This window comes from Panthera uncia, chromosome F1, assembly GCF_023721935.1.
Source record: "Panthera uncia isolate 11264 chromosome F1, Puncia_PCG_1.0, whole genome shotgun sequence".
NCBI lineage: Eukaryota > Metazoa > Chordata > Mammalia > Carnivora > Felidae > Panthera > Panthera uncia.
The window spans coordinates 14,414,892-14,438,011 of record NC_064813.1 but is presented as its reverse complement, the minus strand read 5'-3'; the positions used below and the strand labels follow the sequence as shown (position 1 = coordinate 14,438,011).

Here is a 23,120-nt window from a genome sequence, read left to right as displayed (position 1 = left end):
ATCGGAAACAGGCTCCAGGCTCCGAGCCATCAGCGCAGAGCCTGACGGCGGGGCTCGAACTCACGGACCGCGAGATCGTGACCTGGCTGAAGTCGGACGCTTAACCGACTGCGCCACCCAGGCGCCCCACCGAAAAATCATCTTTAAAAGACAACTTACGTTAAGCAGATTTTAAATTTAAAATTTTTCTTTACGCAAACTTGGAAAAGGAATTTTTTTGGTAACTTTATGTACTTATTATCTTATCATTATGGTAGTATCACAAATGTTCTGCCAATCAAACTGTCATTTCCTTTTACATGTAGTTGATGTTCTAATCTAAATGATACAACCAATCAATATACTTAGAAAACCTAGCAAAGGCATATGGCAAATAGTCAATAAATACTCAAGTGATTTCTTCTTCCAAACTTTTTAAAAACCATTTTCAACTAAAAATATGTGTATGAATATGTTCACATATATATATATATATATACACACACACATATGTATATGTGTGTGTGTATATATATACATACACATATGTATGTGTGTGTGTGTGTGTATATATATATGTATACATATATACATACATATATATACACACACACACACACATATACACTGAATATGTAGAATATTCTTATGGAAAACAAATCATTTTCTGGGTAGGAATTTTGAGGGTGAGGGTGGGAGGGGTAAAAATACCCCAAATCTAGCTTTGTGTTCTCTAGCTTTAGGTTATCTTTAACAGAGAACTACACACACACACACACACACACACACACACGCACAAACCCAAACAGCTTCTCAAGAACTAAGAAATATAACAAATCAGTTTTATCTATACAAGTAACTGTACATTAAAAAAAAAAAAAAAGTTTTGCAAACAGGGGACCAAATTACCAAAGATTAGTACTATTCTCCAAAACTTAAAACATGAAGAAAAACTTACAGGAACCATTAAATCAATCAACAAATTTCATAAAAATTTAGTCAAAACCAAAATGAGATCAAATTTCAGCTGATAGTTAGAATGACCTAATTTTTAAAATTTTATTTAAGAGCTGAAATTGCCACATAATTTCCTCAAGACCTTTAAACATCAAAGAATTCAAAAGCTCTGGACTTCAGCAAATAATTATTAGGGTCTGATGGGAGGTGAAAAATAATAGAAATAAAATTTAAGTTGGGATAGCATTCCTGTTAAGAACATGCCTAGTGTGTGTGTGGCTATCTTTCATGGACCTTCTTTTATTAAAGTACTTCCGGGGGCAGCTCAGTCAGTTAAGCATCCAACTCTTGATTTTGGCTCAGGTCATGATCTCAAGGTTCGTGAGATCAAGCCTCGCTTCGGGCTCTGTGTTGACACTGTGGAGCCAGCTTGGGATTCTCTCCCCACCCCCTCTGCTCCTACCCTGCTCATGTTTGCACTCTTTCTCAAAATAAATAAAATGAACTTAAAAAATAACTTCCTGGTAAAGGGCCTAAAAAAGTCATAGCCTTGATAGATAGATAGATAGATAGAGCAATAGATTGAAAGATCTCCACTACATCAGTTATGTTATGGTGTAAAATTACAATTACTACTATAAGTTACAGGCAAGGTTTCAAGTCATGACCACCAATGTTGAATTTAATACTCATTATAACTATTAGTGGAGAAAAAAAAATAAAATTTCATAGAAGGGATGTAGTAATGGAAATCTTTCCATTCCTTCAGGAGGTCATGATAATGGAGGTATACAGCAAAGATGTGCAGAGGTGCATAATATTACAAGATACATTCGACTGTGACAATTCGCTAGTTGGCCTAGCATAATGGTTAAAAGAATGAGGTCCAGAGTCACACAGCCTGTATGATCTTGGGCAAGCTCATTAAATAAACATTTATTTCTCTGTGCCTATTTCCTCAAAATAGTATTACCTATTTGAGGGGACTGTTATAAGGATTTGATGAGCTAGCTTAAAGCCCTTAGAACTGTGACAGCACATAGTAAACACAATATTAGGCATTATGCTTACTAAAACAAAAAATATTTTAATTCTAAGAGAATAAAAACAGGTATTTTGGGGTTGGAACATGGTTCAGTGACAATAACAAACTGATGTAGAATGTTAATTTTTACTTTTGAACTATCCCTAACATGTTCTTTCATCTCTTGCCCACAGCTGATCAGATATAAAATTATTACAAAATGTCTTTGACACTCAAAATTTATCCTATCCTCTAAGTTCTATAACCTTGAATAAATAGTTAATTAAAAAAAAAACCCTTTGGGGTACCTGAATGGCTCAGCCTGTTAAGCATCCAACTCTTGATTTCGGTTCAGGTCATGATCTTACAGTTTGTAAGTTCAAGCCCTGTGTTGGGCTGGCTCTATGCTGACAGTGCTTGGGATTCTCTCTCTCTCCCTCTCTCTGCCCCTCCCATGCTTGCTTCTCTCTCTCTCTCTCTCTCTCTCTCTCTCTCTCTCTCCCTCTCTCTCTCTCAGAATAAATAAACTTTAAAAAATTGTCAAAAAAACACTTTGGAGATTTTTTATCTATCTGCACATGATTTCTTGGTCAGTTCACTTGATTATGTTGTTAAATGGTGGGTTCTTTTTTTGTTAGGTTTATTTATTCTGAAAGACAGAGAGGGAGAGAGAGAGAGCGTGCTCACAATGGGCTAGAGAGAGGGGGAGAGAACATCCCAAGCAGGCTCTGCACTGCCCGTGTGGAGCCCGACATGGGCTCAAATTCACCGACTGTGAGATTATGACCTGAGCCGAAGTAGATGTTTAATGGACTGAGTCACCCAGGCGCCCCTAAATGCTGGGTTCTAACCAACATGAACAGAATTACACTGAGGAATTTAAATCAGTGTGCAATTAGGCTGGCATCCTGCATATGGAAATACCTCCACACAACTGCCTTCAAAAAAATGTGTTCGCTTTTATTGAAGTATTTATAAGTACAATTGTAGAACATTTTAGTTTAATACTATTCCACTACTTGATCCTCCCCACAAAAAATTGCTAGGCAAAGAACTTTTATGTGTGATGTAAAAAGCATGGTCCATGTGCTGTACTAATTTCTTTTGACAAATGTAACATGATTACATGTGATGTTAATATTCAGGGAAGCTAGGTGAAGTGTATGTGATTAACTCTCTGTACTACCTTTGCATATTGTCTATAAATTTAGAATAATTCCAAAATATAAGTTTCTCTTAAAAATAAGCACAATCCATGAAAGAAGTAATTGATAAACTGACCATCAAAATTAAAAACTTCTGTAAAACACACTTATGAAATGAGAAGGCAAGTTACAGACTAGGAAACAATATTTACAAAGCATATACTTGATAAAGAATTTGTATCCAGTGTAAAGAACTCTCAAAACTCAATTAAGAAACAACCAAATTTTTAAAAAACAGGCAAAAGATTTTGATAGTCATATCACCAAAGGAAACCTAGGAATGGCAAATAAACACGTGAAAGATGCTTAACATCATCGTTATTCTTAGAGAAATGCAAATCAAAACCACTGTGTATGAGATACCACTACATACCTAATAAAATGGCTTAACATTTAAGAGACTGAACATACTAAGTGTTGCAAACAATATAGAAGCACTCTTATATGGTGGGAATCTAAAACGGTACAACCACTTTGGAAAACAATTTGGCACTGCCTTAAAAGTGAAACAGACCCAAATAATCCAGCCATTCCACCCTTAAGTATTCACTCAAGAGAAAGACACAAAAGGTCACAGCAGCTCTATTTGTAATAGTCAAGAACTGGGGGAAAAAAAACAACCTCAAATATCCATGAACAGGTACATAGATAAACAATTTATACTATAGACATGTAATGTAATACTATTCAGCAATAAAAAGATATTAATCTGAAACACAACATCCTGGACAACTCTCCAAATAATTATTTTCTGTGAAAGAAGTCAAACCAAAAAAAAAAGTATATAATGCATGATTCCATTTATACAATGGAATTTATATAATACAAAATATAATGCATTTATATAATACAAAAAATGCAAACTAAACTACAGCTACAGAATGCAAATCAGTGGCTGCCTGCAGGAAGGAGGCCAGAAGGCAGGGATTACAAAGGGACATGAGAAAATTCCTGAGGGTAAAGGATATGTTTGCTAAGTTGCTTTTGGTGAGAGTTTCATGGATGTATACATATACCAAAAGGTATCAAATTGTCCAATTTATGTAGTATATTGTATACCAATTATGCCCCTGAAAAAGCTATTTTAAGAAGTGGAGCAGAGAGAAATAAAACAAGAATGACAAGAGATTGATCATTATTGAAGCTAGGCAACAGGTGCCTGCCTATTGCACTCCTTTCTACGATTTGATGTCTTTAAATTCCCATGAGAACAAGTTTCGGAATTCTGCCCACTTTTAAACAGGAAGAAAAAAATAGTTCAATGTTGTATCTATTTGCAACATATATTATTGTAATACCTGCCTGGGTATAGTTGCCAGAATAAAATTCTTCAAAGTGGACAAAAATCATATGCATAAATTATAAGCTGTATAGAGCTCAAAAGCAACAGAAACATTACAAATTGTTGAGCACTCCATTTTAGTTTCTTATTTACATCATTAATATGTGTATCTTTTTTTGTTCACTCTCAAAAATAGGCTGACCATATATTAATAGATTAAACATATATCCATCTATTTTAATGACAAATATTTGTTACTTGCCTATAATTTCCACAAAAGCTCTTTTAGATATGGTCTTAATGGTTATAGATTAAAAAAAAAAAGTACCACAATACAGAAGGAATGAATGTCTGCATCCAGATGACAGTACATAGTCTTTTCTTAATGGACAGATTCAACCTGAATATGCAGTGGGTGAAGTTTTTCTTGCAGTGGGAACCTACAGTTTAATGCTGCCAGGCACTGTACTATTTTCAAGGGTATGTTACAACTATAGATTTCAAAAAACAATTGTTAAGATTTAAATGTTAGGGTAAAGGAACATCAATTAACTCTTAAAGGGAACAGGTGGAGGACTCAGGAATTTTCTTCTGTAGGATACAGCAACTAAATTAAGCCTTGAAGCTTGTTTTACAACTGTCTAGTTTAGAAATACTGAACTAGCTACCTTTACAATTACTTTTTATAATCTTATCAAAGAAATCTAGCAAAATAATGTAATAATGAATTCCAGGACACATTAATGTGCAATAAAGAATATGCTAATATGCAAATGAGCCAAGCCTAATAATTGCAGAGGTAAGGACAAAACTAAACTGAAGTCTATTAAACTTTCAAATGAGTTCATGTCGTTTCCCTCTGAGTTATACTGAAGAAACTATATAAGCACTTAAGACTACCAATACATACCAGATATTATGTTAGATACAGAAGCTTATTAGAAAATGTTAGGTATAATTTTCAACTCATTAAAAATTTCAGTAAAGATACATTGAGAAAACATTAAAAAAAAACAAAGTAGACAAAACTGAATTAAATTGATAAACATGTCACTAACAGATTTATTATTTATTTTAATAAAAAGATACAATGATTATAAACATATATGCACCCAAAAATATCATTTTGAAATATATAAAACCCCCAAACCTGCATGTGGAAACAGAATAATCAAAAATTATGGTAGCCTATTTTAAATTATCTCTTACAAAATAATACACGGACAAAATCTAAGAAAACATGAGATTTACATTATATATAAGAAACAAGCTTGACCAAATATATATAACTTTATAACAAATACAAAATAAACATTCTTTTTCAAGCACACATGGGATATCTCCCAAATACTAACCATACACTAAAACTTCAAAAGAAGACTCAAATTCCAAAGGCTGAAGATCTAATAAACTATACTCTCCAACTACCCTGCAACAATTTTTGAAGTAACAAAAAGATTCCCAACAACATCCTAAGCCTGGAAACAAAAATTATGCAGCAGAATCATCCTTCCATTAAAGAGGAAACAATGAGAAACTTTAGGAAATATTATAGTGGAGGACTACTATTGGTAGGATGAGATGCAGATAAGACAAATTGGTGGGATGCAGATAAGACAACGGCAGGAAAACTTTATTTCCAAAGAAGAGCTAGTTTCAAAACAAGAGCTAATCTTTCAACTCAAAGAGATAATAATGTAAATCGGAAAAAAAAAAAATTACAAAAAAAAAAAAGAAAGAAAGAAGGCTATAAGGACAGAAATCAATGAAATAAAGACCAAAGGCAAAGATTAAGAAAAACAAAACTTAGTTCTTTGAAGAAAATGTTAGAAAGATGAATTTCTGGCAAAACCAATCAAGGAGACTTGGTGATGTGAATTAACATGGCACAAAAACATGAAATACCACAGACAAAACAGATTTTTTAAACTGTAAAATATTACAAACTATATAAATACCTATATATTTTAAAATTTACAAGAAATAGATATTTCTAGAAAAACAGCAAAATTGGCACAAAGTAATAATTGTAATAAACTAATGATAATTAAGGAAATTTGAGTGGATAAACCAATACTGCACATAGGAAAGGGAAAAATCCCAACCCAGGGTTGTTTTCTTCTTTTTTTTTTTTTTTTTTTTCACTTTTTATTTGGAAATAATTTCAAGGCTTCCAAAGAATTGTCAGCACAGTACAAAGAACATCCACAAACTCATTACCCATATCAAACTATTGGTAACATTTTGCCCCATTTCTTCCATCATTTGTCACTTGCTCATGGCATACTCTCACAACCTCCTTCCCACACTCTCCTTTCTTTCTCTCCATGTAATTTATCTCTAAATACCTTAGTATGTATTTCCACAGAATAAGGATATTCTCTTACATAAACACAGTGCAGTTGTTAATTTCAACAAATGTTACATTGACATAATACTTTAACCTATCATCCATATTTGCAATTGTGTCAATTAATCTAATAATGTCCTTATAGCATTTCCCCTGTATTACACCGAAGTACAGAATTGAGTCTAGGATCATGTCCTGCACTTATCATGTGTCTTCAGAGTCTCCTTTACCCTGGAATAGTTCTTGGCCTTTACCTTATGTGGCACTGACATTTTTGATGAACACAATCCTTTTATTTTTAAATAATAGGGTCCTTATTTGAGGTTTGTCTGATGTTTCTTCATGACCAGATTCAGGTTATGTATTCCAGGCCAGAATCCTCCATAATAAGTGATGTTGTGTCTTTCCAGAAGCATACGATACCCATCTGTTTCAGCACTTGCAATTCCACTTTTAGGTACTTCAAGAGAAATGAAAACTACATCCACAAAAAGCATTATACAAAAATGTCCCCAGTAGCTTTTATTTCTAATAGCCAAAAACTGGAATCAGCCCAGATGTCCAAAAGCAGTGAAATAAACAAACTGTAGTATATTAATACAATGCACTCCTAATAAAAATCTAAGAGTTACTGATTAATGAAACAACATGGATAAATCTTGGAAACATTATGCTTGCTGAGTGAAAGAAGCCAGACACAAGAACATACTGTGTAACTCCATGTAGATGAAGTTCCAGAATTAGCAAAACTAATCCACAGTGACAGAAATCAAATCACTGGTTGCTTCAGCTGATTCGCTAGAAAAGGACATGGAGAACATTCTGAGGTGATACAAATGTTCTACATTTTGATGGGGTGCGAGTTACACTAATATCTGGATTTGTCAAAACTGATCCAACTATATACAGAGTTAATATATGTGCATTTCATTATAAATTATGTGAATTTCACATAATATATGTGCATTTCAATGTAAATTATCTTAACTTAAAAATTCAAGAAACAGGGGCACTTGGGTGGCTCAGTTGGTTAAGTGTCTGACTCTTGATTTCAGCTCAAGTCATGAGCCCACACTTCATGAGTTTGAGCCCTGCATTAGGCTCCATGCTCACAGTGTGGAGCCTGCTTGGGATTCTCTCCCTCTCTCTCTGCCCCTCCTTAGCTCACACACAAGTGTGCTCTCTCTCTCTCTCTCTCAATACCCTTTTTTTAAAAATTTAAGAAACAAAAAAGTCTGTATTTTCCTCCCAGCAAAAACCAAACAGAAAATAAGCTATTAGCAAGAACAAATATTATAAAACAATTTAGAAATTAACTGAAGAAAATACACAATCATTTACAGATAAAAATGTTTAACTCTAGTAATGATCATAAATACATGAGGATCCAATATGTTCATAAATGGAATGCTGGGGACAGCAACGTAAAGATAGTAATTCATCACTCAAATATGACTCCTATCAAAATACATGAGGATCCTATTGCTCTAAATATGATATGGAAAACAACTGGCCCAAGAATAACTAAATTAACAAAAAAAGCAAAGACATGTGGTTCACCCTGCCAGATAATTAAATTTATTACAAAACCACTTTAATTAGACTACAGTACTAGGATAACAAAAGACAGGCAACTGGAACAGAATACTCCTAAATGCATTTGTTGATATATAGTCTCTCTTTAGAAGTCTACACACAAAATGCACAATGAATGAATGGTAACAGGCTTTCCTGAGGACATCTGCCACAACATTAACTACTTAGAATTCATTTTAATGATGACTCTAAGAACTAAAGCAAGTAAAAATAAAAGTGTTAAAGGACAAGTAGAAAAAAGAATGAGATTAACAGCATCATACCATACCATTTGGTATCATACCATACCAAAATCTGCGTGAATTTTATAATATACAAGCAAAACAAGACTATTTTGGAAGAAAACATATCAAATACATGAAGGCTGACTGGAAAGACATCATATATACTCTAAGGTAAATGGCTAAAATGGGGGGAAAGAGGAATGAAACTGAAGGAGTAATCATGTAAAATAGAGTAAAAAAGGGATCCATGCAGAACTCTGTATAAACAGAGTATAAGCAATCCAATCCTAAGCACCTGATGTCTCGAGAAAAAACTCATGCATTTGTTTATTTATTTATGAGAGCGTGTATGCGTGAATGGGGCAGGCGAGGGGCAGGAGAGGGAGGGAGGGAGGAAGAGAGAGAGACAGAGAGAGAGAGAGAGAGAGAGAGAGAGAGAGAGAGAGAGAGAATCTTAAGCAGGCTCCACACTCAGTGCAGAGACTGATGTGGGGCTCAATCTCATGATCCTGGAATCATGACCTGAGCCAAAATCAAGAGTCAGATACTCAAGTGACTGAGCCACGCAAGCATCCCTGGGTTTTGTTTTGTTTTGTTGTTTGTTCAGACTTTTAGGTGAAAGTAGTAGTCTAATTTTTACAAATAAAGAAGCTAAAGCTCAGCAGTTAAGCTGCCCAAAGTTATTCAATTTGTCACTGCAAATCTCGATTTCTCCCTCTCCAAAGCCTATCATCTTTCTTTATTGCTGTATTTCATATTTCATATTCTCTGGTCAACAGATAAAAGAAAAGTGAGATAACAATCTATTCACTCAACAATTGATGGTATTAGTCAAGGTCAGTTATAGCATAACAAAAATATAAGAACTATCCCAAAAGAGGAATAATGTTTACTTCTCTTGCCAACAGGAGATAAATATGAAGTTTTGCAGCACAGTGACTAGGACATGGACTTAAGAGTCAAGATCCCCAAGTGTTATTCCCAGGTCCTCCATTTATTAGTTGTATGTTCTTTGGCAAATTATACAACCTGCGTGCCTCAATACTGATACTCTAAAATGGAGTTATTACGAGGAAAATTAAATGATGCATGTGCTATGCTTAGCCTGGCATAAAATATGCACTCAAATGTTAGCTACTGTTATCAGCTATTGTGCTCCTGTCCTATCTATCTTCTTTTACTTATCAAATTCCAGAGTCGTTTATACTTGTAGTCTCAATTTCTTTACCTTCTACTTAGCCCTCGGCCAGGTGAATTCTAGTTTCTGCCTTCATTAAACTACTGAAATGAGTATGGTAGCAGCAGAATTTACCTTTTTTGATTTCTCTGCTGCTTCCATTGAAACCCTCTTCTCCTCTGGTTTGTCAAATTACACATGTCTGCTTCTCATCCCTCTCTGAAGACTGCTGATATGCTGCTTCTGCTGACTACAGATTAAAGTCTGGTGCTTCCAGGGTTCCGTTCTCACTCTTCCCTTTATACTCTACTTCATTTCTAGGGATACTGCATTTACTCTCATAGTTTTTGGCTAATGGCTACTTTTATCTTGAGCCCTTATTATCTTCTTCAAACTGGTCCTTTTCTTAAAAACCCTTCAATGATGCCTATATTAATGTTGCAAAAAAATTAACTTCATTTAAAAATTGAATCTCTCTCCCTTCATGTTCCAAGACATCTCCAAAACAACTAAATCCAAACTTGAACACAAAAATCTTCCTCTTCCAAATCTCCAATTCATATATCCTTAATTTCATCACGTGATACTGCTATCCACCCAGTTCTCAAGTTAGGAACCTGAAAAACAGGGGTGCCTGGGTGGCTCAGTCGACTTGAGCATCTGACCTTTGATTTCAGCTCAGGTTATGATCTTGCAGTCGTGGCAATGAGCCCCACACCAGGCTCTGTGCTGAATTTGGAGCTTGTTTGGGATTCTCTCACTCTCTCTGCCCCTCTCCTACTCATGTGCACTCTCTCTCTCTCAAAATAAATAAACATTAAAAAAAAAAAAACCTGAAAAACATCTATACTACTCCTTTTCCTTCACCCTGACTCCACTATCTCCAGTTAATTTTACCTCAAATTTCTATAATCCATTCCTCCATCCGTTATGACTGCCTTTAGCTCAAGCCCTCATGTCTTACTTAGAGCAACCTCCTAACAGAGTTCCCTAACTCCGATCTTAACCACCTCTGCAAATCAACCCTTCAGAATGCCAAGAACCTAACACTAAGTTGTCAGACTACTGTTCTCCTGCTTAAGATCTTTTATTGACTCTCCATGACAAAATTCAAGCTTCCCTGCTTATTTTTAAATATCTAAAATTCTTCTATTGCCTAAGTCTTCAGCTTCATACTTTCTGCCACTCCTTGCCTCCCACATCATGCTTCAGTGATACAGAACTACTAGTAGTTGTTCCTTGAACACATGCCATGCTGCCTCATGCTTCCAAGTCTCTGGCTCATGCTGCTCCCTCTTCTAATACTGTTCAGCCCCTTCGCCCACTCCTCACCATCCAAAACCTGACTTAATTCTTATTCTCTTTTCTGGGGGCAGGAACAAGTTAGGGATTGGGACACGTTCGTGCCTTCGTCAATCTAGGGTTTGGCCACAACCCTTTGGCATATCTCTGTCTGAGCACTTTCTACAGCCCTGAACTGAAATTAACTGTTTACATTTCTATTCCTCACATGACACTGAGCACCTCAGGACAGAGAACTTACTGCCTTGTTCTCAGCACAGCAATCTACTGAGCTCTTCCTTTGACCGTGGATTGGAACAGCTTTTGATAAGAGCTTAGAAAAGGGAGAGAGCCCAGTAATCACAGAATTTATGGTGAAAGAAAAAACAGAACTGGGCAATGAAGAATTGCTTCTTAAATACAGAAGTATGTATTTAATCCCTAGTATGAAAACATAGTGCCAGCCATTCAATTATGGCAGTGTGGTTAAAGTAATGCCCTGCCCACATCCTCCTTCACAAACAAACCAAAAAGGCATTCCAGGAAAGATACCTATGAAACAAATAGGTGGGAAAGTAGAACTTAACTTTCAGGCAACAGTGAAAATTGTGGTTTTTGGACATTACTGCCCGGAAATTTGAAATTCTAAATACAGGGAGACTTGTGGGCAATGGGTAAATATTATAGAAGCCATTTTGATCAGAATCCAAAAAGACCAAAAGATCACTGGGCCTCCAGTGCTTTTGCTTAATAAGCCTCCTACTTTCTTTCAATTACAACGTATTAAAAGACAGATATTCTTCTTAATCTGTTATCAGCTTGGGAGTTCTTTTAAGGTTGCTTCTCTTCTGCTAGGTCTACCTGCTGATAGGAAGAAGTCAAACTGTGTGTGCCCCTTTCTCCTCCCAATTTTTATTCTATTTGGCTACCGCAGCAATCTCCAATCATATCACATGGAACTATAGAGCTTAGCTGAAGAAAACTCTATGTTTGCTTCTCATCAAACCTTTGAATTTCAAAAGTTCTGATCTTTAATCTTCATTCTGATGTAGGATTGGTCTTGTATTCTCTTAGCTTAATTATCCCATGTATCAAAATCTATTAGAGGACTGTTTCACTAAAATTGCCTGTACTTTCATGGATCCAGCATGGGATAGCACTTATTAAATAATATAGTATGTCCTCTTTTTACATCTTAACATACCATTAGAAATTCAGCCAATGCAACTGTCCTCAAAGCTGCTGAAAATAATCATATACTAAACGTACTTGATAATGATATATTTTAAGAAACTTTCATCGGGTATGTATTTAGCCTATAAAACCAAGTCACAATACCTTTGCTACCTTAATTTTCAACTCAAAACTACAAAGACAGTTGCCACAGAAATTACTACAAAGCTAACAGGTCAGCCACGCTATAACAGAAAGCCTATCTAAGAACAGTGAAAAATAAAACTACAAAAGTAGATTTGGGTCAGACTTCAGGCCTTTCATGTAAGGGTTAACATTTCAATGTTTTACTCTTCAGGAAAACGGGAGCCTTTGAAAGATGTTTTAGCAAGAGACTAACATAATCAAAGTTGTGTGTTAGTAAGATGAATCTAGTGGCTCTGTGTAGAATGGGGTGAAGCATACAAGCATGAGACTACTCTAGCCTATCTCCCTGGCTGCCAAACAAACGCGTTGAGAACTCACGCCTACCACCTCTCCAAATGTCTTTTATTTTCACTCCCATAAACTTTTACCAATTACTTCCCTCTTTTGAAAACAAGACCCTTTTCTTAGTTTTCAAGCTTTTCAGCCTTATCTGAGACATTTTATATTGCTGACCACTCAAATGACCTCCTTAAACCTCTTTCCATCTTTCATTTCAAAGTAAAGCTCTAAAGAGAAAGGAGGAGCTTTACTTTGCTTGGCAGTTTTCTTTATTCTAAGTATCTGCAGAACTCCATGTTTAGTCAACTGTGCTGTTTCAATAATGATCCCCTCTATGAGGACAACTCCAGCCCAAACCTTATCCGCACTCAAGTCTACGTTTTTAAGTGCCTATACAATGTCTCCACTTGGATTATTCCACTCTGTCTCAACAGTTCCTTCTCCTATCAAATCTTTTGCAACTCTTCCATTTCTTTTTGACCATGTCCAATTATTCTCGTTGCCCCAGTTTAAAAAAATAAATAAATAACTTTTCTTCTCTCTTTGAATTTTATTGCACAGATTTGTAATTTGAGATCCTAGCATTTATTCTCTCAACTACAGTATGCTCTAAGAAAGCAGCTACTTTGTATTATCCACCAGAATCCTGCACAGAACTCACCACATAGAAGCCTCAGTAAACTTATCTCTTGACACTAAGGATGACAGAAAGGGGGTACTGAAGAACAAGAGCTTGTTAGAGGCAAACTAAAACCCAGTTCTCTTCTGAATCCTAGACCAATGCTATTTCTACTAAACTGAACTGCCAATGGCCAATCTACCACCAAACCAGATGATTTACTTTCTCAAAAATTCTACTCAATGCACCCTCTTCGTTTTTACTACCAAGTCCTTGTTGTGACAAACTTCAATTACTCTAACTGCTTGTTTTCGGTATTCATCCCTCCAACTCACTCTTCTCTGAAATATATCTAGCACAATGATGTCGAAATACCATTCTTGGAACTCCATTTCTCTTGCTGAATCTTTAGTGTCAAACTCCTTGGGTTGGCTTGGAAAACCTATCACAATCTCCGAAATATAGCTTTTAGTTTCTACTCAGGTTTGTCTGCTTACTATCATGCCCACCTATATCAAGTACATTATCTCATTTATTCTCTTTCTCCTTGACAATTAAGTAGTATCTACCCACAACACACACACACACACACACACACACACACACACACGGAAAAGACCATAATTCATATTAGCAGCACGAGTACTTCTTATTTCAGTTCATGAACCACCTACATTTGACAGAAGCAAAGTTTATGAGCCACACATCATATTCTCTTAAACCCAACTCAAGTCTTTCCTGACAACTCCAGGCCTAATTTTTCCCTTCTTTAAGCACCAACCGAACAATTCAGCTTTATGTATTGTTCGCAAATGTTCAAATCAGATATCTCAGAATGTTAAAAGTACAAAACAATCTCGGAATTCATCTAATCTAGCAATAATGACTGGGATGAACAAAAATATCCCAAACCTACTGAGACAGAATCCCCAAGGTAAGAATCCTAGGCATGTGTATTTTTTTTAAGCTTCATGAATAATTCTAATGTCCATTCCTAGTTGAGGCAATCCAGTCAGCCCATTTTCAGATAAGAAAACTAACACACAAAGAAAAGGTAGAGAAACTTACTTAAGTCCATCTACCAGACTACCTGCAGCACAGTGTAGTGGTAAAAACACAAGCTCAGACTCCGCCTACTCAGGCTTTGGCTCATTGCTTAAGAGCTGTGAGAACTTGGGCAAGTTGGTTAACTTTTTTGTGCCTCTCTTTCTTCATGTTTAAAATGGCGTGTCTATCTTAAAAGAGTTGTAATAAGGATAAAATAAGTTAGTGGATATTAAACACTTAGAACAGAAATAAACACCCAAAAAAGACTATTAATAATGCAAAAAAGTATTACAACTGAGGTCTAAGTTAGTTTTATTCCCTCTCCACTACACTAGTATGTATGTATGTATGTATGTGTATTTTGACAACCAGCTTGTAAACTCCCGAGGGCAGAGCTCAGGTCTCCTGCCTCTTCAGTATTCCCCACCACACCATATACACTGTTGGTAACCAAATAACACTTTGAATGAATTTATGGATTCCTATTTCTGAACCCTGACACCTCTGCCCTTCTAACTGTCCAAAGCACCCAGACAGAATGAATAATAAGAACTCCTATAACAGTGCTTACTATGAGCAAGCCACTGTTTTAAGCACTTTACATATTTTCTCCTGTTAGATTACAAATATCCTATAACAAGAAATACAAAACTAGCTTATTACCTATGAGCCATAAAACATTTCTATGTAAAGTATAAAGTTACTTCTATGTAAAGTATAAAACCATTTTAACCATGATTCATTACAAAATAAAGTCCTAAAATAAAATCAAACTTTCTTTCAAAAGAATTTGCATTTATGAAGTAAGTTTATCCCAAGGGATTAACATTCTGATACTGCAAACACTCAAAAGTAATTTCTCATTTCTCTGTAACATGAACAATTTTATTTTTTGAAACTACTTTAAAATATGGCCTTGAAAAACAAAACAAATAACATACAATTGGCACTAAAGTGTAATCTGCAATGTATTATGTTTCAAATAAAGAGTTCCAGTTATGTATAAACTACTGAAGTATCCCATACATGTTTCTACTTGAAGGCTTGAAAGAATAAAGCACTAAAATTTTTTATAAAATGTTCTCTCCCCTTTCATTACGTGCACTAGAATGTTAGCTCTATGTATTGACCTATTTCTCTATTCAGACAGTTAAAAAGGGGAAAGAATAATTTAGGAGTTCATGAACAATGGAAAAATGAAATAACCAATGTCCAAAGATAAGTTAGGTGTATCTTTTGCTTGTTTTCACTGCCAGCCAACTCAACTACCTGCATCCATTCCAATATATCCTCAAATATTTAACAATCTAAAGAAGTTGTTATAAAATGCATCCATCTCTTTTAAAACTAATTCAAAGGATATTATAAATAAAGTATTTGCCATTTTTTATTGGACACAAGTGTTGGAGTTTTACACAAAGGTGTTGTGCCTCCCTGTCACATCTTCTTTCACAGATTTTTTCCCTTAGGCAATCTGGATTCCTCTAAAAACTTGTCTGAAAAGATCTGACACTGCTTTTAATAACCCAATACCTCTTTTAAGTGCCAGACACTTTCTTTGGAATGTATATCCCAGAGCAAAGATAAACTTTACTTCCCAAAGTTTACCACAAGAGAGACTTATTTAAAAATTGAGATACAGCTGGCATATCATATTATGTTTGCTTCAGGTATACAATATAGTAAGTGATTCAATATTTGTATAGACTGTGATATGATCATCACAAAGTACACCCACAAAACACAGTTACAATTTTGTGTGTGTGTGTGTGATAACTTTTAAGACCTATTCTCTTAGCAGCTTTAGGATATAGAGTATCATTACCTAGAGTCACAAGCAAGAAAGACTATTACAAAAAAATGTCATCAAATGATTTAAACAGGGAGTTTTTATTATTTATTTTGAATATTTATTATTTTATTCAGAAAAGACTTATGGTCTTAAAAAAAGTTACAGAAACAAAACAAAGAAAATAATTTCTCTAGATGAAAGACAGAGTTGTGATTTTCAAGGGTATTTGTAATCATTATCCTAAAAATGGTAAAACTGATTATATATTTTTCTTGTTTCTTGTATTTCTGCTCACTTATGCATATTAACAAATGAGCAAGAAACCAGCAAAATTATCAGAGAAAAAGCAAGATAAGAGGTACAGAAAATCACAAACCAAGAAATATCACCTCTAAAGTCTATGGAAACTGGATGACACACTCAGAAATATTTCTACTAAGTCCAAAAAAGCCACCGAAACAGACAACCTTGATTTAAATATTTATCAAGTCTCTCCAGTGTGACTGCCACATTAGGGATCCCAGTCTCCACAGTCTGTCACGTCCAATCTACTCTATCTCCACAGCGATCTAATTAAAAGATCAATCTGACCTCCTGCTCTTGTTTAAATTACTACACTGGCTCATCCTCTTAGCCAGTTTAACAGTAAGTTCATCTACACAATAATCAAATCCCACCAAAACCTGGCCTAGCTTCCCTTCCCATCTGGCCCCACATATACTGTAGGAATCTTCCCTCTGCCTGAAACAAAATACTCCCATCTTGAACTATCCATCTCGCAAACCATTTTTACAGGTGAACTGAGACTCACAGAAATAACTTGTCCAACGACATACAGCTAGTGATAGAACCATATCTAGAATACAAATTCTACCCTTGGTGTTCCTAAAGACCTTTGTAACTATTTTTTGTAACTATTATATATGTTAGATGCATGTTAAAATGTCAGATTTTTCTCATTAGCACTAAATATGAACTTCTCCAAGAAGATCATATTGGGTGCAAGAATAGATTTTTTTTTTTTTTTTTTTTAGTCTTAAAAATAAATCAGGGGTGCCTAGGTGGCTCAGTTGGTTAAGTGTCTGACTCTTGAATTTGGTTCAGGTCATGACCCCCCAGGGTTGTGGGATCGAGCCCTGTGTTCTGCTCTGTGCTGAGCATGGAGCCTGCTTAAGATTCTCTCTCTCTCTCTCTCTCTCTCTCTCTCTCTCTCTCTCTCCCCCTGTGCCCCTCTCCCTTGCTCACACACACTCTCTCTCTAAAATAATAAGTAAAATAAAATAAAATAAAATAAAATAAAATAAAATAAACCATTCTGGTAAGGGATGTTGATTAATGGAAGAGGCTATGCATGGGTGGGGACAGAGTATATAGGAAATCTCTAACTTCTACTCAATTTCAATTTTGCTGTGAACATAAAATGGTTCTATAAAATAGTGGTTTTTTTAATTAATCAAGATTTACTAAGTTTAATATAAGGATTCAACTTGTTCTGAAGGTCAGCTGGTCACACGTCAATAACAGCAAGGATTATGTAGTCAGAAACCTAAGGAAAAAACAGAAGTTCCACAAACAGTGGGGTTTACTTCCAACACACTGTGATGCACTGGTGTTTACATATGCCCAATTAAGTACAGGTAGGGATTATATTATTTAGTTTTAACTAAACTGACTCTCACAACATGGAGAAGTAGCTTTAAAAAAATTCCTGCAAAGACTGCAACGATAATAACTACACAAGTACAAGCCAACAAATTGCAGGGCTAAGACTCTTAGCTAGTACAAGCTATTCTTCAACCACATCACAATGTAAAATAATCTAGTCAGTCAATCACAACGCTCTGACCAGAAATTATTACTTGAGAATAAAAAAGTACTATTAACAGAAAATATTAAGATTGTTCATTTTTCTCATCTTTTTTAAACATCTAGTTTATGTAACATTAGTATTCTATTATACTAATATCATACTGGCACACGCATATAACTTATAAACATTCAAGCACATATTAAAGGTGCATGCACATGGTTTCACTGGGAGAGGGGCACACTAAAAAATTTTTAGATATCCACTGCTTAAAGCACAGATTAAATCTTTTTCCCCTATAGGACAATGATCAATCTTCAGTTTGCCAGGCCCAGTATATTAGGCTGCAAGATGCCTCCCAGAGATATTCCAGTCCTAATCCCTGAATATGTTACTTTACGTGCTAAAATAGTCTTTGCAGATGTGATTAAATTAAGGATTTTGAGATGGGGATATAATCCTGGATTGTCTGGGTGGGCCCAATGTAATCACAAAAATGCTTGAAAAAGGAGGCAGGAGGATCAGTCCACAACAGATGTGAGGACTGAAGCTAGAGGTTAGGATGATATGAGGAAGGAGTCATAGAACACAGGTAGCCCTGGAAGCTGAAAAGGTTCAAGAAACAGATTCTTTTCTTTTCCTTTTAATTTTTTTTATTCTTTATTTTTGAGAGAGAGACAGAGAGACAGTGCGAGCAGGGGAAGAACAGAGAGAGAGGGAGACACAGAATCTGAAGCAGGCTCCAGGCTCTGAGCTGTCAGCACAGAGCCCAACACAGGCCTCAAACTCACAGTGAGATCATGACCTGAACCGAAGTCGGACGCTTAACCCACTGAACCACCCAGGCGCCCCAAGAAACAGATTCTTTATCTCAAAGACTTCAGAAGGAACCAACTCTGTTGACACCTTGACTTAAGCCCAGTTAAGACTTATTTTGGACTTCTGGGGTGCCTGGGTGGCTCAGTCGGTTGAGCGTCTGACCTCAGCTCAGGTCATGATCTAGCGGTCCATAATTTCGAGCCCCGCGTTGGGTTCTGTGCTGACAGTTCGGAGCCTGGAGCCTGCTTTGGATTCTGTGTCTCCCTCTCTCTCTTCCCCTACCCCACTCATATTCTCTCTCTCTCTCTCTCTCTCTCTCTCTCTCTCTGTCAAAAATGAATAAACATTAAAAAAAATTTTTAATATTAAAAAAAAGACTTAATTTGGACTTCTAACCCCAGAACTGTAAGATTATAAATGTATGCTGTTTTAAGGCACTAAATTTTTGACAACTTGTCACAGCAGCAGTAGGAAATCATACAGGGAATTCCTGGGACATAGGACTTTGAGAAAACCAGGATTAAGTTGGTTACCCTATTTTGAGGTTTTCAATGCCCATAACAATGTATGATACATAATGAACATGAGAAAAATCTTTGTTGAATATTTTATGATGAAATATATAGATAATATACCCTTACTATTTTATAAAGATCTGTCATATATACATATGATCTCATTTCATCCTTCTAACAATCCCATGAGGCATGAATGAATTATTTTCCTACTTTTAGGATATACGAATTAAGGTTCTAATAAATTACATACAATGTGTAAGGACACATATCTAGTAAGCAATGGAGCCATACCTGGAATACAGGCCTTCTGACCTTTGACAACAGTCAGGATCCTCTACCGCGAGTCAGGCTGCCTGGATTCCAATCTAAGCTCCTAAACTTTGCCAAATTACTTAACTTTCCTACTTCCTTAACTATAAAATGAAAAATGAGGTTTACAATAATACTTACCTCATAGGGTTGCTGTGAAGAGTGAATGTGCTAAAATGTGTAAAGTACACATCATAAACTAGACACAGAGATAGATGACAATAAATATCAGCTATCATTATAACTCTGTACTGCAGGTACAGTACATTTATACCTAAAATACTCTGTAGTACTTGATAAAGAACCACATAATATATGCGAAGGTAAAAAAGAGCAACCAGAATGAATGGTAAGATGGAAGGATGGGTTTCGTATGAAAGTACTCTAAGGTTAGGACTCCAGGCTGAAAAGACAAAAGGAGAAGGGCGACATAATCGAGACCTATAAAAATGTGAGAGTATAAACAAGGAGATAACAAAATTCAGTTATACTGGAGAAGGGAGGAGAACCTTAGAAACTAGAATACTGTAGTATGAGCACACAGCATTCATAAATTACAAAACGATACAATGTAAAAAAGAAACGAATCACAGAATTTGAGACAATTTATGAATGACAAAGAAGACAAAAATGGCTACTAAGAGGAGCTTAACTCTTCTGTAAACATCTGTTGAACACCACAATGGCTTACCATATCTATTACTGGTAAAGGGGGAATAGAGATGTTGGGAAATGACATACAGACCACATGGTAGCAAGAATTAGACCTTCAGTTGAATCAGTGCAATAATTTCAATATTTCATTATGTCTCAAAGACATAACATACCCTCTGCCCATCGCTACCATGTACCATTGCTCTTCTCCAATCGCATCATCACCCTACCAAGAAAATCTCAAGTCTAAATGCCCTCTTTTCAATGCCCTTTTAATGGCTTCAGTAAAGAATAATTAAAATATCCCTAAATTTGGCAGTCCAAACTAATCTCAAAATATACTACCTCAATTGTTTCTTAACCTAAAGTTTCTTAAACTTTTCACTCTTTATTGAAACCCTCAACATCTATTCTTCACTGTGAGAGTCAACACACTTTACAGAACTTTATGACTACTACTTTCAATACTAAGCTGACTGATTTTTTCCCCCCTGACAGGTCATGATATTCTCACTACTGCTAATGAATAAAGCTGAGAAACCATACTTAAGTAAGCCTAAACAAAAGATAGCCAGAAGTTACACCAAGTAACAGAAGCATGGTTAATTTAAATACACAAGCGACTTTAGAAAATACATTGTAATGTTTGATCTCATCTCTACCATCCATTAAAATTGAAGAAAAAAAAAATCATGTTTAAGGATACAAACTTGCAACTAATAGATAACTAAGTCCTGAAGATTTGGTGTGGGATATAGTGCATGTAGACAATGATATTGTATGACAATCATTAAACTTACTCTGAGACTAGGTCTTAACTACTCTGACCACAAAAAAGAAACGATCATTTTACAGGACAGGATAAATGTAGTAACTATCACTACAATGGCAATCAAATGACAATATACAAACGTACACCTTTACACAATGCTACATGTCAAATATGTTTCAATTTAAAAAAAATCAGAGATACTGATACATTTTTAAACTTGAATGAAAAGCATACCCTTTGTCCTAGGAGCCTTTTCAGAAAGTGCTGGCGAAGAATAACATGGTATAAAGATGGGCAAAATCAAGGACAAAGAGGAAAGAAATGAGGTATAACCCATACACTACCAAGCAGCCCCCAGGAAAAGGTGGATAGGAGCAAAAGGGCTTGGTATCTCACCTGCAAATTTAAACTTAAAATGCGGTGAGTGGACTCATCTCCTGCGTGCACTTCTTCATACCCAACATGATACTAACAAGCAGAAAGAGGGAAGGACAGTGCTCCTGTTAAAAGGGTTTGGAATTAAAGTCAAAAGGCCAAATGTTTTATTCTCTAAAACTTCTATCAACCTTCCAATCAAAATTCCTCAGCCAGGCAAGGGCTTTCCTTTTCCTCTTATTTGTTTTTTGATGTGAGCAACAACTCTCCAACTTCAGAATCTTTGGAATCCATTGGGCACCGGTAAAAATGAAGACATTGTTGGTGTTTTCCAGAAATAAACAACACAAGGAACTTAGTTTATCTCGACTTTAATATAATAAACAGCAAACCACTGACTGAAGAAGCATCTTTCCAGTCAGCTAACGTCACACATCTCTGAAGAAATTCCGTCGGAGGGGGGAAATGTCTTTTCCCAGTACGATGACAGCAACCCTTTTACTGACACGCTCTTCGCGCCTCAAAGACGCCCCAATACGCCAAGGATCAACAGAAACTCTACAAACTTCAGGAACAAAGCACCCTTCCCGCCTTCAAAACACAGGGCTTATCGTCCCATTACGAGGGGACATCAGCAGAAACTGCTGTACACACGACACCTAAGACACTCTACTGAACCAACGGCTTTCCATCATCTACCTCTTGACAAAGTGCTTCATAATGTCCCCCAAAGTTTCCAGAACAGCAGCCCGAAGTGCACCCGAGGCCAAAGACAGCAAGAAACGGCCCAAACTACTGCTTGTACATTACTCTCACCCTTGTGACAATCACGTTGTTTTAAAATCGCTCGTCGGGAACACACCACATCCGACACGCTTTCTGCCCTTCTCACACTACGAAGGCGAGTGGCTGGCAGGAAAGCCGAGCAACTTACCTGGCGTCTGTCTGAGAACTGCCCAAACGCCCCACCGTCTCCCAGCGGCACCGTCACTGAGTACAAAGGCACTCAGGTGGTCCATTCTGCTCAGGCACCTTTCTCTCCCACTTTGCACATTCTAAAACACACCGTGAACATCTCCCAGAGCACAGCCAGGCCGGCCAGCGGGAGAGTCGCGAAGTAATCCGTGTGTCGCTCCGTAAGGGCCTTGGAGACCCGCACCCTAACAGCCAAGACGATTGGGGGGGAGGGGGGGTGTGACCCGGGCTGCTCCCCTCGCCCCTCACGGGAAACTCCCATATTGTCGCGGCAACTCACCAGATCAGGGAGCACAGAGACAGGCAGGAGACCAGGGCCAAGGCCCGCCGGTACTTCTTCATCTTCTCCTCCTTCTTCCCCCTGCCAGAAGGCGGCACATCCTCCCGGCAGCCGCCACTGCCGAGGCCAAGATGGAGGAGCCGGAGCAGGAGCGCGAGGATGGGACCGAGAGTCCTTAGGACTGCGGCGCTCGGGGAGCGGCTCCTCAGCGGCTCGCGTACTGGCCGCCCTCTCCGAGGGGCCCACGGCGGCGCCGACAGGGGCGCTTCACAGGAGGACTCCTGGGACCGCCGCTGCTGCCGCAGCCGCCGGCTCGTCCGCGCCCGCCTCCTGCAGCCGCCGCCGCCGCCACTGCCGCCCCATATCCCCCCCGCCCGCCCCGGCTCTCCCTCCGTGCTGCCGGCGACCAACGGCCGCAG

At 37.0% G+C, this 23,120-nt stretch overlaps 1 protein-coding gene across 4 annotated transcripts in view; it reads right to left on the bottom strand.

Annotated features, from left to right (window-relative positions):
• Positions 1-22,863, bottom strand: part of SUCO (SUN domain containing ossification factor) — a 91,031-nt gene extending 68,168 nt beyond the window's left edge. For all 4 annotated transcript variants that reach the window (XR_007458715.1, XM_049633965.1, XM_049633964.1 and 1 more), the window contains exon 1: positions 22,702-22,863. Coding sequence is in view for 3 of the 4 variants with exons in the window: in XM_049633965.1 (XP_049489922.1) it covers positions 22,702-22,763 (62 nt within the window). In the remaining variant the exon portion in view is untranslated. The remainder of the gene's footprint in view (positions 1-22,701) is intronic.
• Between the last annotated feature and the right edge of the window lie 257 nt (positions 22,864-23,120).